Source organism: Rattus norvegicus, chromosome 14 (assembly GCF_021556685.1).
Source record: "Rattus norvegicus strain SHRSP/BbbUtx chromosome 14, alternate assembly SHRSP_T2T, whole genome shotgun sequence".
NCBI lineage: Eukaryota > Metazoa > Chordata > Mammalia > Rodentia > Muridae > Rattus > Rattus norvegicus.
The window spans coordinates 5,482,668-5,498,223 of record NC_141547.1 but is presented as its reverse complement, the minus strand read 5'-3'; the positions used below and the strand labels follow the sequence as shown (position 1 = coordinate 5,498,223).

General features: G+C 43.1%; 1 protein-coding gene across 23 annotated transcripts in view; it reads left to right on the top strand.

Moving 5' to 3' along the window:
• The window catches only part of Dmp1 (dentin matrix acidic phosphoprotein 1), a 33,981-nt gene extending 19,892 nt beyond the window's left edge, over nt 1-14,089 (top strand). For 6 of the 23 annotated variants that reach the window (XM_087582347.1, XM_087582336.1, XM_087582342.1 and 3 more), the window contains 5 exons: nt 7,047-7,121; nt 7,590-7,637; nt 9,699-9,731; nt 9,894-9,938; nt 11,610-14,089. In XM_087582347.1, the coding sequence (XP_087438473.1) occupies nt 7,068-7,121; nt 7,590-7,637; nt 9,699-9,731; nt 9,894-9,938; nt 11,610-12,944 (1,515 nt within the window). In that variant the 5' untranslated portion in view covers nt 7,047-7,067 and the 3' untranslated portion in view covers nt 12,945-14,089. 23 annotated transcript variants of the gene reach the window in all.
• The last annotated feature ends 1,467 nt before the right edge of the window (nt 14,090-15,556 follow it).

The following is a 15,556-nucleotide window of genomic DNA, read 5'->3' as shown; positions in this document are numbered from 1 at the left end:
TGGCCACCTTAAGTTTTGAAAGCTTTCTTTAGTAAACCCAGAACTCACAGTTTCAGCTAAACTGACTTACTGATGAGACCCAGGATCCTCCTGTCTCTGCCTTTCAATGCAGAGATCACAGGTGTGTACCACATCTGCCCGTGTACGGGTGTTGAGGATCAAACGTAGGCCTGATATTTGCACATGAAGCAACTTGCGTACGGAGCCATTTACCTGTCTCTGTCCCATTGTCTTTTAAACCCCTTTCCACTTTTTATTTCTTTCATGTGTAAAGCATTTTCTTACTTTTTTCTATTTCTTTAAGGGATTTTTATAAATTTCCCCTTCTTGCTTTCATTCTAGATGTCTTAATTTCCAAAATATTTTTTCTTATTTTAGATATTTTCTTGATTCTTGTCACTTCGTTTCTAGGTAATTCAAACTTTAACTTCCTCTCATATGTGTGTTGAGGTTTGGACTGTCGATATATATTGTAGTGCTAAATCCTGGCCCCAGTTGCCTCCAGGGATGAGGTGATTCCCACATAGACCCAAGTGATGCTATGTAACCTTGTCCCCCAAGTTATCTCTGATTGGTGAATAAAGGTGCCTATACCCTATATCGGGGCAGAAGAGAGATAGGCAGAGTTTTGGTTCCTGGGCTTGGGGTCTGAGGCAGAGACCAAATGGAGAGAAGAGAAGATGGTAGAGAGAGAAGACACCATGGGGTAGGCGAATCATGAAAACATGGTCATGAGGGCTGGCCAATTGGACTTAAGAGCAGCCCAGATGAAACATGGCTACTCACATCTCAACGTTATTTATTGGCAGGGAAGTAGACATAATAGCACAGAGGGTAGATATTTGCCCAGCTCTAGTGCTCGAAGGCTTATTATAAATATAAAGGTCTTGTGTCTTTTATCTTGGAACTGAATGGTCAAAGGCAGGGTAGAAGCCCCCGACTGAAATTAAATATTTACTACAACAGTTGTGTTAGTTTATTTGTTAATTTAAAAATAGAGAATTATAGTAGTTTCCTCCTTAACCAGGTCATTTTAGCATCCTTTCCTTGTCCATCAGTTATAGGTTGCATCTATGGAGTTTAGCCTTAACCATATGTTTCTATTTTTCATGCTATGACAGTTTTGTATAAGAACATAATGAATTTTAGTCATTTTCTTTCTATTATTTGCGCTCATGGCCATCAGATGGCGCAGTGTTGCACACCCCTCACTGACGTGAGCCGAGGCAGTTTGTCCTCACTCAGTTTGTATCTTGTGAGAATACCTTGTCCTGCCATGTTACAACACCTCAAAACCCGCGTCCTCATTTCCTGTTCTCTGCCTTCGGCTCTGACCTTCAGATCCTGAGGTAGGGTCTGAGTTCTCTTCTGAATCTGGGGTAGCTAGCTCTCTGACTGATGCGATGGATGGAAAGTGGAGAAAATGATATTCCGGGTAGCTCTTAGGGTCCTGCCATCATGTTGTGAGAATACCAAGCTACTCCACCAGGTGACAGCCAGAACCCAGTGACAGTTTCAGCTGAGCTCCCAGGCAACCATCTTGTGAAGGAGGACCCTGGAAGTCTACACAGTCAAATCTCCAGATGACGCTAACAGGTGGTGAACAGCATGTTGCTTTAAAGTTACAAAGTACAAACTACAAAGTATCGGCTGATGTTTTGACGAAGCAAAGGAGGATAAAACACCCGACTTCCTTTCAGCTGGTATCTCATTTTTACTTTGCTTGTGTGTGGGAATTTGAAGAGTCTAAGACAATGTCCTCCTCCCAACCCTTCCCAGAATCCACTCTCTCCTGAGATTATAAGGTTGATCTAGGATAGACCTCAGGCAGGGCCACGGAGCCACCAGGGGGTGTAATTCAGAACCAGAACAGCACGTATGCCATTTAGAGCTTCTCCCCATGAATGTTGGCCCTCTGACCAAACTCTGTATGAAAATAGACTCCTCCTCTTCATATCCTGCCCTGCCGCCCAAGTTTAAGCTCACGCTGTATAAATCTAATAATTTACATATTTGAAAATGTTTTCCAGGTTGTTGTATCTAAAAAAGTAAGTGAGTCATGCAAGCATTTCAGTCAAGGTAATTGTACACCTCAATCTATCCAGTCATACAAAAATATATTTACTCAGGACTTATGATGACCCAAGCATTGTCCCTGACATTAGGGGCATTGTGGTACTGTGTGTACTTCACTTAACAAAACAAGCATCCTTACCCTTGGGGAAATTAAAGCCTGGTGCTGTATATTATATCATTTAAGCGTTTATTTAGCGGTATGCGATTGTTACTTGAGTGTGCTCTTGAACACGTGCCAAACCCACTTCCAGAACCCTCAGCCAACTTTGGTACACTCCTCAGAAAGACTCCAGCTAACAGCGTTTTCATTTCATTTCATTGTTGGTGATGGAGTAGACGCTCTTGGCAATACTTCTCTGGATAAAATCCACCTAATCAGCATTCCTCTAATCCAGTTCTGATTTCAAAATTCACTAAAATGTGCTAAGTAGTTTCAGGGGATAGTGGAGCATTAATTTTTGTTGTTAAAATTAAAAGTTACCGAAGGGAGGTATTTTTCTATTCACGTGGAATCGTGGGAATGGCACTTGTTTAGATCAGTGTTTTTGTGTGTAGATGGGGGAGGGGTGTTGAGTAGAGACTGTTAAAAGTTTAAAGAGGAAGAGATGAAATTCAAGGCCATATTCTCAAGACTAACAGCTTAGGAAAACCTAGAGTTCTAGTAGCTTCCCTCATGTACCGCCTGGAAATAAGCTCCAACAGGAAGTTCTCTACCCACCTCTGACTCGCCTTTCCCATCCCTGGGTCTTCTGGGATCTGTTAGTGGGCGGGAGACACGGTCATTGTTTATAATGCTCACAAGCCTGCATGGACGCGAATGACATATATTTAGAAAGCAAAATAAAGCTTTAGGAAGATCTTCAATTTAATGGAAACTAGTCTAGTCATTTGAGAACCACAAGAGCTTTTTAGAGAAGGCCCACTTCTGCCAGCTGGAGGAAGTGTGGGTGTATGGGGTCCCGGTGACACCTGTGATGTCAGCCACCCCAAGCCTGAGGCTCATTGGCTCTGAGGAGCTGCAGCAGAGTTTAAATTCTGCACTGTCAGACTTCTGAGCAGCAGCTGGAGAGTGGCTTCTCTGAGAGCCCTCTGGGAGAACCTGACGGAGCTTTTGACCCAGTCGGAAGAGACCTTGGGAGCCAGAGAAGGTAAGGCCTTTCCATCATTTCATTCTTAAAATGACCTTTGCTTTGGTGTTTAAAAATGTGAACTATGAACACGATACAAGGCATTGATTTCCAGAGGAGGAAGGGGAGAGCTAAGCTTGAGTAAAACCAATTCTTATTTTTGTTTTTGGGGTCACTGTCACAGTAGAAAATGACACTGATATTAAAATGACATGTTAAGTCAAAGGAGCCAGATGCTTTCCTGGCGATGCCAAATTACTTTGAGAGAGAACATTTATTAAACAGGAGGCTGATGGGAAAGTCCCCTTGGAGTTTAGCTTTCATTAATAAAACACAGCGTTTATCTGTAGGTTTCTTAGAGGCGGAGATGCAAAAGGCTCTAAATCAGTGTAGCAAGTGTTTCAAAACACAGTCAGGTAAATTGAACACCACTCGGCCTAGTTCACTTGGAGAACATGGTGGCCTCTATGAGTTGTGTATGCAACTGAAAGGCGGTCATGATGGTGTGTATTTGGGTAGCTGGATATTCACATTAGCACAATGCTTTGTATGCAGATAGACCCCAATAAACCCTGAGTGGGATTGCCTCTTAGGTAGGACACACACACACACACACACACACACACACACACACACACACTTTAGGTAGAAAATGCAAACATACACACATACCACACACACACACACACACACACACACACACACACACATAGACACACCATATACCACCGTCTACACATACCACACACCACACACACACCACATATCACACACATATACCATACACACATATATATTAGGTAAGACACACACACTCACATTAGGTAGGAAACACATACATACACACACACCACATATCACACACACACACATGCACACACACACACACCATACACATACCACATACACATATATACACACCACATCTCTCACACACACACACACACACACACCGTACACATACCACACACATACCACATACACACATACACATACCACATCACACATACACACACACCATACACATACCACACATATACCACATGCACACATACACATGCCACATCGCACACTCACACACACACACATACACACACACACACCTACATAGGTAGGAGACACATATATACACACACATACACATGCTCCCATCAGATATGACTTTACATCACTCCATGGCAGTGGTCAGGCCATGTATCCTCTGATGTTCAGAAGATGCTGCAGGGAGAAGGTGAGCTCTCCTCTTCAAGAGCAAAGGCCCCTGCTTTCCTCAGGCTTCTGGTTGACTGACTTTCTTATGCCCTGCCTTTTTTTTTTTTTTTTGTTAACCCTGTTGATTAAACACATGTGAACAAAGAATTTTCTAAAGATTCTGTAGTCTGTTTACTGTTCACCAAATGGAGATGTGGACCAGGGTGTCTCAGATGTTTAGAGGTTTCCACAACCTGTATTTGGAGCACTTTGTGATGGTCCCACTATGGAGGAAGGCGTATAATACTGGGTTGATAGCAATTGTCCTAGACACACTCACAATTACTGGAAAGATTGGAAAACTTTATTTGTTCATTTAGTTCCCTGAATTCTAATCGAGTTTATATTCTGACCAAATTGCACTTTATTTTCAAAGAGTAGTGGCGAGGACATTAAAGCAGGGTCTGATTAGCTGATTGTGTGATAACCTTACTACCGCTTATTATCTTCTAAGGTAGATACCGATGTCAGCACCCAGAACAGACCCTAGCGTATTAGCCATTCAAGTGACTAGTAAATATAGTGTTCATTAGTATTCTCAAGGTTAGCAATAAGAAGAAAATAAATCTAAATTATTTTCCGAGTGTTTAAAAAAAGAGCCTATGGCTCTTTGATTTCCTGTGAAATTAGACATTGGATATTAGTTATTAGATAATAGAGAAATTAAACAAAATGCAAGAGAACTCAGGAATCACTGGTGTTTTCTGGGATATTTTGCAGAGTTATGAAGTTACAACTCTATTCAAACTGAGACGTCAGGAAATTGTAAAATGCAGGAAATCTATACAAGTTTCCTTTTGCCAGTGAAACCAAAGTGACTGATGTGTGGTTATTTTGAGAAAACTGCATCTGGGAAGTTTTTTTTAAAAACCTTTTGAAAAGAATGAATCTAAGAACTTAAAGAAATGTCTTGACTGTAAGAAGCAACGCGTGTTGAATTAGATTTCTTTTTGGTACAGCTGCACATCTTTTAATAAGTTCTTCCCAGTTGATACTAGGGGAAGAACGTAAGAATAAATCAGTATATTATGAAAACTATTGTAGCATTCCAAATTCCAATAAAGAAAATACGTTTAAAGATTCCCAAGTGGTGCTGATAGATAGCTCTTGTTGTAAACCTATGGCTTAAGTACATTTTCACCGTCCGACATGCATTTATATATAAACAAGGAAACCGATGAGTATGGAGTCTGAAATGAACTTGCAGAATTTCTTAAAACACATGGAGTTCAATCAAGGATGCCTGTTTGAGCATCTGTGAGGCTTTACTATGGCAAGAAAATGATTTCCCTTCAGATCATTTTGATAGCTTTATTTTACATCAGCATTGGGTAGGTCTATGCTGAGATAAAGAACTAATTATTTTTGAAGCCACTGGCTCACAAAGTTTGGAATGAAACAACCTTCCAGAGTAGTGCAGCTTGATGTGACCTGTTTCTCTTGGTGTGACTCACAAGTGTTTTCCAAACCCCTAATCTTCTCTGGGTCCTCCGGTGCCGTGAATGACACCTGAGAGAATTTAGCGCAATCATGTATAATGTATGACTGAAGGCAGGACAGTAGGCATTTAAAGCTTTCAGAGGCTGTAATATGAAGCCTGCCACAGCACGTGGCTTGAAGATCAAAACGAAAAAGTGCAAAACCAAGTTATTTTTGTCTAGACTTTATTATACAGCTATAAGAATGACTGAAGACACACCACACCATACCACACACACACACACACACACACACACACACACACACACACACACACACACACGGAGGGGGTTAGTTTTAGGAGAACAAAATGTTGAGTTGCTCTGCAATACTGGCCATGATGTGTCTGTTCTCTTTTCTTTACCTTTCTTTTACGTCTGATGAGTTGGTGAAGAGATACCCGTAGGCCTCCTCTTTGAGATTTTGTTTCTCGGGAGTCAGGTTTCCAAGTTGAACTTTTGGACAGCTTTATGGAGTGTAATTTACAGAGCACTTTCCTATGCGAAGCACTCAGTAGAGTGGTTTTTGCACACCCATGGGTGCATGTATTTTGCACACTCACAGGTGTGAACAACATTTACCACAATCCCTAAGAGGACACCTTCATCACCTTCAAAAGACACCTGCACCTCCACCCTCACTTCTCAGCTCCCTGCCACTCCACAAGCCCTGAGAACTACAAACCTGCTTCCTGTCTCTTAAAGATTTGCACATCCTGGACAACTTATATCAATGGAACCGTACAACTGTGGTCTTCTATACCTGGCTTCTTTTTTTTTTCTTTTCTTTTTTTCGGAGCTGGGGACTGAACCCAGGGCCTTGCGCTTGCTAGGCAAGTGCTCTAACACTGAGCCAAATCCCCAACCCCTATACCTGGCTTCTTTTAACCTGTATAATGCCACCAAGGCTCTCTACCTTGTGCACGCACGTATGGGCGCTTTGTTCTATTTTATGGCTGAGTGCTATTACATACTACAGATGTGGACGGTACTCTTTGCCCTTTCACTCACATGTTCAGATGAACACATTTATGTTTTCTTTATTAAACACATAAAAATGAAAGCAATCCGATTACTGTATCATAAAGTGAAACACCTATGGCTCTCATTACAGGTGGAGGAATCGCATCCCAATATGAAGACTGTTATCCTCCTTACGTTCCTCTGGGGGCTGTCCTGTGCTCTCCCTGTGAGTATAACGAAAGAGATGATGTCCCTCTTAAACCTCAGATACCGTCATCTTAATGACTATGGACCGGGTGTGTCTGTCCGTTTCAATAAGAGAATAATAGTCTCTTGCTTGGGAAGCTGTTTCCTTTGAACACAGCCAAGTTATTTCTTACTCTCTTCACCTCTGTTCACACAGCTACAATTCTCTTCTTCTTCATTGTAGCAATGTCTTCAAAGTGTCACCCCCAAGTTGCAAAAACCAGCATTAATTAGGACTCTGTTAGAAATATATATTCTTGAACCCTACCTCAGGCCCGCTGCCCAGATTCTCTAGGAATGGACACAGAAAGCTGAGTTGTTGCAAGGCTGCCCGTTGATCTTATTGTAGGATAAAGGTCGACTCTCATGTCCCCCAGTATGTGGGCTGTTGATAAGTGCTGCCTTCAGAAGCTCCCTGTGGGTTTATCGTGTATGTTCTGTTTTCTAGGTTGCCAGATACCAAAATACTGAATCTGAAAGCTCCGAAGAGAGGATGGTGGGTAGAAATAAGACCTTCTGAAACATTTTAATTTTAGTATGTGATTAATATAACCTAGTAGGCACAATGGCAAATCATGAGTGGTGATAACTTAAGAGCATATAAATGCCTGAGCTGTAGGTAGTACGAACTATGATTTTTAGTTTATAGAAAATAATGCTTCAATTCCTACATGGTGTAGTTTGATGAGGAACCCTTCCTGGTTTTGTTCTTGCACTGATGAGTACTATGGTACAGGGGGATGACTAACAATGACCCAGTTGTTCTTGAGAGACCAGAATTTGAAGTCTGTGTAAACAAGAGGTGTCTATTAGGCAAGGATACATAATAGGGTACCTGCCAGGTGACAAGAGAAGAAGGATATGAAAAGATATGAGTGTCCTTGTCATGATGGTGCTGTTTGCTGAGTGCTGAACTCTTGGTTACTCCATAGCAACCAACTGCCAGTCATTCAAGGATCACCGCCAGATAGAGTTCTGAGTATTTTGTATTTATTCCATTTCTCATTTTCTATCAACACAATAGATTAGGCATATTTGATTCCTTTACTCAACAGAAATAAAGGCACAGAGATTAATGTAGTCTGTCCAGGGTATATGCTTGACAAATATTAGGGGCTGACTTTGAAATGTTAGGATGCTGTGGCTGAAAGGTAAAAATGTAGATTTTTACACAGTATAATGGATCCCTTCCAGAATGGAGCCAGGGCCAGACAGTCTTCAATTCTCAAGACTAGAGCTGGAAGTCAAGGTTAAGCCAGGATGCCGTGTCCACCATCTTGTTTCCCGTTGGCTTTTCTATATGGTGCAGTGTTGGCCCATTTCTCTTGGTACTTACCAAACAAAGTCAGGAGCTGAGAATTGGGTCCTGCCCTGCCTTAGGTGACAATAGACCTTACAGGATATATTGTGAACTTTTGTCCTTGGGCTGGCTAATTTAAAAGCATTCACTGCAGACCGCTCTCATTTAAACAGAGATTTAGAGACACATCTTGCTCTCAAGCCTATCAAGTTATAAGAAAAACGCCAACATTTCCTGTCTTCCAACTGTTAAAATTCCAAGCGATGGCTGGCTGGAGTAGGTTTCCATTGTGTTTACTTGCTGTATCTTGGAGCAAAGACAGATGGTTGCAGCCCCTTTCTCTGAGATACCTCAGGCTAGCACCATTGACAGGCAGGTGGATGTCTTGCCAGTAGCAACTGTTCTCCTTTCTATTTAGTGAACTGAGCATGTCATGTCAGGCGCTATCTTGTTTAAGAAGAATGGAGATGGTGGGGAAGGGGGACAGGGCAGAATTTGCTCAGCGATTATGAGCAAATGCTCATAATTATCCTCACCATAGGACTAAGGAAAGTGAAAGAAATCACAATTATGATTGTAGTGGTTGCGTTTAACATCCACCTTTGATGTCTGCATCCCCTGCCGACTCCACAAAGGGTTTAATTCCTTTCTTGATTCAACTTTGTCTATCCTGGAGATTTTTATGGTGGAAATACCAAAAATGGATTATTTCTTTGATTTATATCACACTGAACAATACCAACGATATTCGCACGCCGTCGGCTGAATCCATTCTCACAGCCACCTTGGATCATCACACAGCATGTGGTACTTAGTGTGTGAATAAGGAACTGGCGGTCAGTGGAAGCGAGTGGCCCACCCTTTCATATAGAAGCAGCCATTCCAGAATACCTAAGCCTTAAGGGTTTCATGGACATAGGACTGTCATTGCTAACACCAAAGGGCTGTTTTTAAGGTCAAAACTGGAAAGGAATGAGTTAGGTGAGACTTAACTCTGGATTCTGAGCCCCAGCGTTATATTTTCCTTTGGTTGTAGGAGCAGCTAATGTCAGAGCACACACACACACACACACACACACACACACACACACACACACACGGTAAAGTGTTAGAAATATAGTAATCATCAGTGCCTACTTCAACATATTTCAGATTATTACTTATTTTACCTTGGAAGTCACCTGAAGTTATTCTACACATTTTCAGTGACATAACTTACCCCCGAAGAATAACTCTCTTTCCTTCCTTCTACAACAGGGCAATTTGGCTCAGTCACCGCCACCGCCCACGGTAAGTATCGCGTTTATTTTTGTCAAAAATGCCTCACGAGGTGACTTTAGTATTCTCACCACCCTGAAAGTAGTAAATATGAATGTTGAGTGAGTGGTGCATATCATGTTTTTCCTTGGGAATGGCAAGAAGGAAGACAAACATTTTTCTTTTCCCTTTCAGAACAGTGAGTCATCAGAAGAAAGTAAAGTTAGCCCAGAGGGACAGGTAATTAGACATGCTTCCTCAGCTTCTCCCACTGCTTAGGGACTGGAGGGAAGCGATGGGAGATTAAATTACTTGGCGGCAGTTCTAAATATAATATTTTCTAACCATTGGTTATGCAGGATAAACAGTCCCATAAAATAAAAAGGGAAAATCGAGTAAAGAAAATTCAAATGTGGACGTCCTATTCATTCCAGTTTTATCATCTGAGACATTGTGTCCTGAAATGTCCCTCTTAGCTATAAAAAAAGACAAAACAAGGGGAAAAAAACCACACACACACACACACACACACACACACACACACACGCATACACACACACAGATGTGTAATAACTTTACTAAAAACAGTCCTATCGTCGTCCTAAGAGATAAGAAAAGAAGAAAGCTAATATATTTTATTTAAAAGTATCTTTGTATGTATGGTCTGGGGTGTGTGTGTGTGTGTGTGTGTGTGTGTGTGTGTATGTGTGTGTGTATGTGTGTGTGATGAGTGACATATGATATGTGTGTATGTGTATATCATGCGTGATGTGTGTGGTGTGTGTGTGATATATGATGTGTGTGATATGTGTGGTATGTATGTTATATGTGTAATGTGTGTGATGTGTGATATGTGTGTATATGTGTGTGCTGTGTGCTTGATGTGTGATGTATGTGGTGTGTGTGGTGTGTTTGTGTATGTGTGTGATATGTGATGTGTATGTATGTGTGTGATGCGTATGTATGTGTGTGATGTGTATGGTGTGTGTGTGTGTGATATGTGTGGTATGTGTATGTGTGTGATGTGTGTGTATGTGTGTGATATGTGTGGTATGTATGTTATATGTGTAATGTGTGTGATGTGTGATGTGTATGTATATGTGTGTGAGGTGTGCTTGATGTGTGATGTATGTGATGTATGTGGTGTGTGTGCTGTGTGTGTGTGTGTGTGTGTGTGTGTGTGTGTGTGTGTGTGTGTTGTATATTGGGGGGGTCAAAGCCAGGGTCTCATACTTGCCACCTGAGATCTCTATTCCTGAGTGACCTCCCTGGCTCTGTCCTACCGTTATGCCCAGACAGTCCTGTGGGGACCCCAGAAAAGGCAGGCATGTGGTTCTTTCTGAAATGTAGACTTACTTTGCATCCTAACAGGGCCAGACCTGGGAGATGAGTCATTAGCCTACCTATTCTTACTAACTAATACTCATTGGAGAAGATCGTAGAAATTTAAACCATAGCATTTGGGGAAATGACGGCTTAGGGGACAGTGTGATGTACTGACTCCGCTTTCATTTCTCAAGTCCGGATAGAACTGCTGCTTGAGAACAGAGTGATCTATGCATATCAATGCTTAGCGAGGCTGGGTCTGATGGCTCGTATGTGTAATTCCAGCACTCAAGTGGTGGAGGCCAGAGGAAGTCCAACCTGGGCTACATAGTAAGTTTAAGGTCAGCCTGAACTACAGGATAAGACACTGTCTCAAATAAAATAGAAAACATTAAAAGAGTAGAATAAAATAATAAAGAAGAAACAACTCGCTTGAGTTTCAACCTTTTTTTTTTTCTTCTCATTTAAGTTCTGGTAGAGAGTTAGGAACACAGGGAGAAAAAGCAGAAAGAGCTGGTATCATTCTAGATAGCTTCCTCTGCTTTGAGCCTTGGCACTGACCATAGCTGTTTACCCTGGCTTCAGGCAAATAGTGACCACACGGACAGCAGTGAGTCTGGAGAGGAGCTGGGCTCCGACAGAAGCCAGTATAGACCCGCTGGTGGTCTCTCTAAGAGTGCCGGGATTGACGCCGATAAGGAGGAGGATGAAGACGACAGTGGAGATGACACCTTTGGAGACGAAGACAATGGCCCAGGCCCGGAAGAAAGACAGTGGGGAGGACCCTCCAGACTGGACAGTGACGAGGACTCGGCAGACACCACACAGTCCAGTGAAGACAGCACCTCTCAAGAAAACAGTGCCCAAGATACCCCCAGTGACAGCAAGGACCACCACAGTGACGAGGCAGACAGCCGGCCTGAGGCAGGAGACTCCACTCAGGACAGTGAGAGTGAGGAATATCGGGTAGGAGGTGGCAGCGAGGGGGAGAGTAGCCACGGGGACGGCTCTGAGTTCGATGATGAGGGGATGCAGAGCGATGATCCCGGGAGCACCAGGAGCGATCGAGGCCATACCCGAATGAGCAGCGCTGGTATCAGGTCGGAAGAATCTAAAGGGGATCACGAGCCCACGAGCACTCAGGATTCAGATGACAGCCAGGATGTGGAATTTTCAAGCAGGAAATCCTTCAGAAGGTCCCGGGTCTCTGAGGAAGACGACAGAGGCGAGCTCGCTGACAGCAACAGCAGGGAAACCCAGAGCGACTCCACAGAGGATTTCCGCTCCAAGGAGGAAAGCAGGAGCGAGACTCAAGAGGACACAGCCGAGACCCAGTCCCAGGAAGATAGCCCAGAGGGACAAGACCCCAGCAGTGAGTCCAGCGAAGAGGCTGGTGAGCCATCCCAGGAAAGCAGCAGCGAGTCTCAGGAAGGGGTGGCCAGTGAGTCCAGGGGTGACAACCCAGATAACACAAGCCAGACAGGAGACCAAAGAGACAGTGAGTCCAGTGAGGAGGACAGACTGAACACGTTCTCCAGCTCAGAAAGTCAGTCCACCGAGGAGCAAGGTGACAGCGAGTCTAATGAGAGCCTCAGCCTCTCAGAGGAGAGTCAGGAGTCGGCCCAGGATGAGGACAGTTCCAGCCAGGAAGGCCTCCAGTCTCAGAGTGCATCAAGGGAGAGCAGGAGTCAGGAGAGCCAGTCTGAGCAGGACAGCCGTTCTGAGGAAAACAGGGACAGTGACTCTCAGGACAATAGCCGATCCAAAGAAGAGAGCAACTCGACGGGGAGCACTTCCAGCAGCGAGGAGGACAACCACCCCAAAAACATTGAAGCTGACAATAGGAAACTAATAGTTGATGCTTACCACAACAAACCTATCGGGGACCAAGATGACAATGATTGCCAAGATGGCTACTAGCATTAGCTTGTCTAAGAAATGGCTCTCACAGGACGGAGTCTTGGGGGCCCCAAGAGTAGAGTTCACTACAAGTATAATTTATTGATGTTTTGGTCAGAAGTAAAACGGCTGGCGGGGGGGTGTTGTTTTGTTTGTTTGGCTTTTTTTTTTTTAAATTTTGTTTTTTGTTTGTTTGTTTGTTTTTTCCTATGAGGAATTGTTGGACATGACACTCTTTTCTAGAGTGTCTCCCACTCCTTAGAGGCTTGTATGTGGGATGACGTCAGAGCACGCCCAGTGAGGAATCATGCGCATAGCAGCTTCACAGATGCAGTAGCCCCTGGCTCACCAACCTGACAGTTACTGAGATTCTGTTACATACCCGTCACAGCACTGGGGTGGGGTGGCTGCTTCAGGCTCAGTCTTGCTCCTGAGGAGCTTGCCCCAAGCAGACACTCAAATGTAACACATTAAACAGATACACACAATGGAGCCCCTGTAGCAGTGAGTTTGGGTTACAAGGCTTTGGCTCCCGGAGGGTAAGAAATTACTTCAACCAGCCCCTGCCACGGCTGAGGTGTGACCAGACAGGGAATGGGAGCGAGACAGGGAGTGACCAGCTTCGCTTTGGAGAATCAGAGGTTCCACACGTAGCAAAGCCTGGAGATGGAGGGTCACATAGGCTTTCTCCATTGAAGACAATATAAATCTATTTATTCTTGAGATAAACAGTATTACACCTTATGCAATTAAATATTTAGTATGGAAAGGCATTCTCAAACGAGACGGCACAATGGGATAACTTGGATAACATTTTTTTTTCCCCAATTAATTTGCCCTATTGAGTGCTTTTGTGGGCCTTCTGAAAACATTGCCTCAATGATGACAAGGAGGAGGAGGAAAATTTGGTGGGGAGATGGGAGAAAAAATAATTGAAAAATGATGTATAGCTTTATTTCTTCCAGATTATTTATGTGCAGTGCAAGCACCATCCCCGAGTCCTTTCCATGTGTTGCACATAGCAGAATTCTGTACATAGAGCCTGGCCGCTTTGTTGTCGTTTCTTCTACTTTTATTACTTTCCTTTTCCTTTTGTCAAGTGCCATTGAAGTGTTACCTCATGAAAAATATTTGTTTTGTAATAAAGATAATAATTCCCAGAGAAATTGTGTGTTTATTTATTACAGCACCTTTAATTATCTGGATACATTCACGGTAGACAATTCTTTCTTTGAAACTTTTCAAGTAACTTCGTTTCTTGCTTTTTTAAGATAAAAGTATTTTTTTAATTCATAAAAGTTCCTTTGTAATTAAGGCAGTAGTGTTATGAAACTGTAGGCTGAAGAGGGCTGGAGAGATCATTTACTGATTAAGAGCTCATCCTGCTCATACAAACAGCCTGAGTTTGGTTCCCAGCACTCACCCCTGGCGACTCACAGATGCCCGTAACTCCACGTTCAGGACATTCTGTGCCTCTCACCCCCAGGTGCATTTGCACTCATGTGCACACACCCCACCCACATAACTAAAAATAAAAACATATGTGCTCATGATAGTTTGTTAAATATACCTGTTATAGACAAGGAGGAGAGACTGGAGTAAATTATTAGCTTTGATGAGACCTCAGGAAAAACTTGTGATGTTTGAAATTGGTATTTGTTCTTCATATTCTGTCAAAGGCTCGTGTGCATATTCTAGAAGGCATGGGAAAGCAAAACCCTTCAGCTTTTGTTTCTGAGGGAAACTATTTTACCTCAGCACTTCTGTCTTACTAGCGTGTTTACCTTCAGATGCACACTACAGCACAGGTCAATTTCCCTACCAAGTATCCCTTACGTATCCCTACTGTTAGAGAATCCAGAGTTTGGTCTGATCCCCTTTATTCTTACTTCTCAAGGTCAAAACTATGTCCCCTTGAGGATTGTATCTGTGTGTGTGTTTGTGTTTATTTGTTTGTGTATGTGTGTGTGTACATATATGAACATGTTTGCTCATTTAAACATGCATACATATTCTCTAATCCTTCCCTTTGAGATGCTAATTTGGTAGGTCTAGAGCAGGACCTGGAATTACTCTGCTATAGCCCAGCATACGTGTTCTGGGGTCTTTGTAGCAATTGCAGGGTTCCTGCAAACTCACAGCTCCTTCAATGATAACTGTCCTACCTTCGGGTCTCTTAGGAGCCCAAGGCATAGGTGACTTGTTCTTGCTACTCAATATCCCTCTGATCCTAAGTGGCTGGACAGGATGCATGTCTGACACCAGGCAGCCTGTCTATAGTGGCCTGCAGCCTCTCGGAAGTCAGAGGTAAGACGTTCTCTGAATGTAATGATGCTATCAGGTCTAAGTAGACCTTTCCTTCCAGGGGACCTGGATATATACAAAAATGAAGAAGTCCAAAAGGGGTCAGAACAAAACCAGGAAGGGATACACAGAGAAGCAGAAATAGAGGTGTTGTGGGGTTGCCTTAGTACTACTTGTATTCTGATGTTCATTCTGCTTCCTCAAGAGGGGCTGCCCGCCCCCTCCACAAGCAGTCCATCACATACTTAGGTGACCTTTGTGACCCTTCTCCCCATTTTAACTGTCAGTAAAGGCCAGAGGCTGTGATTGGGCAGTGAAGGGGAAAGGTG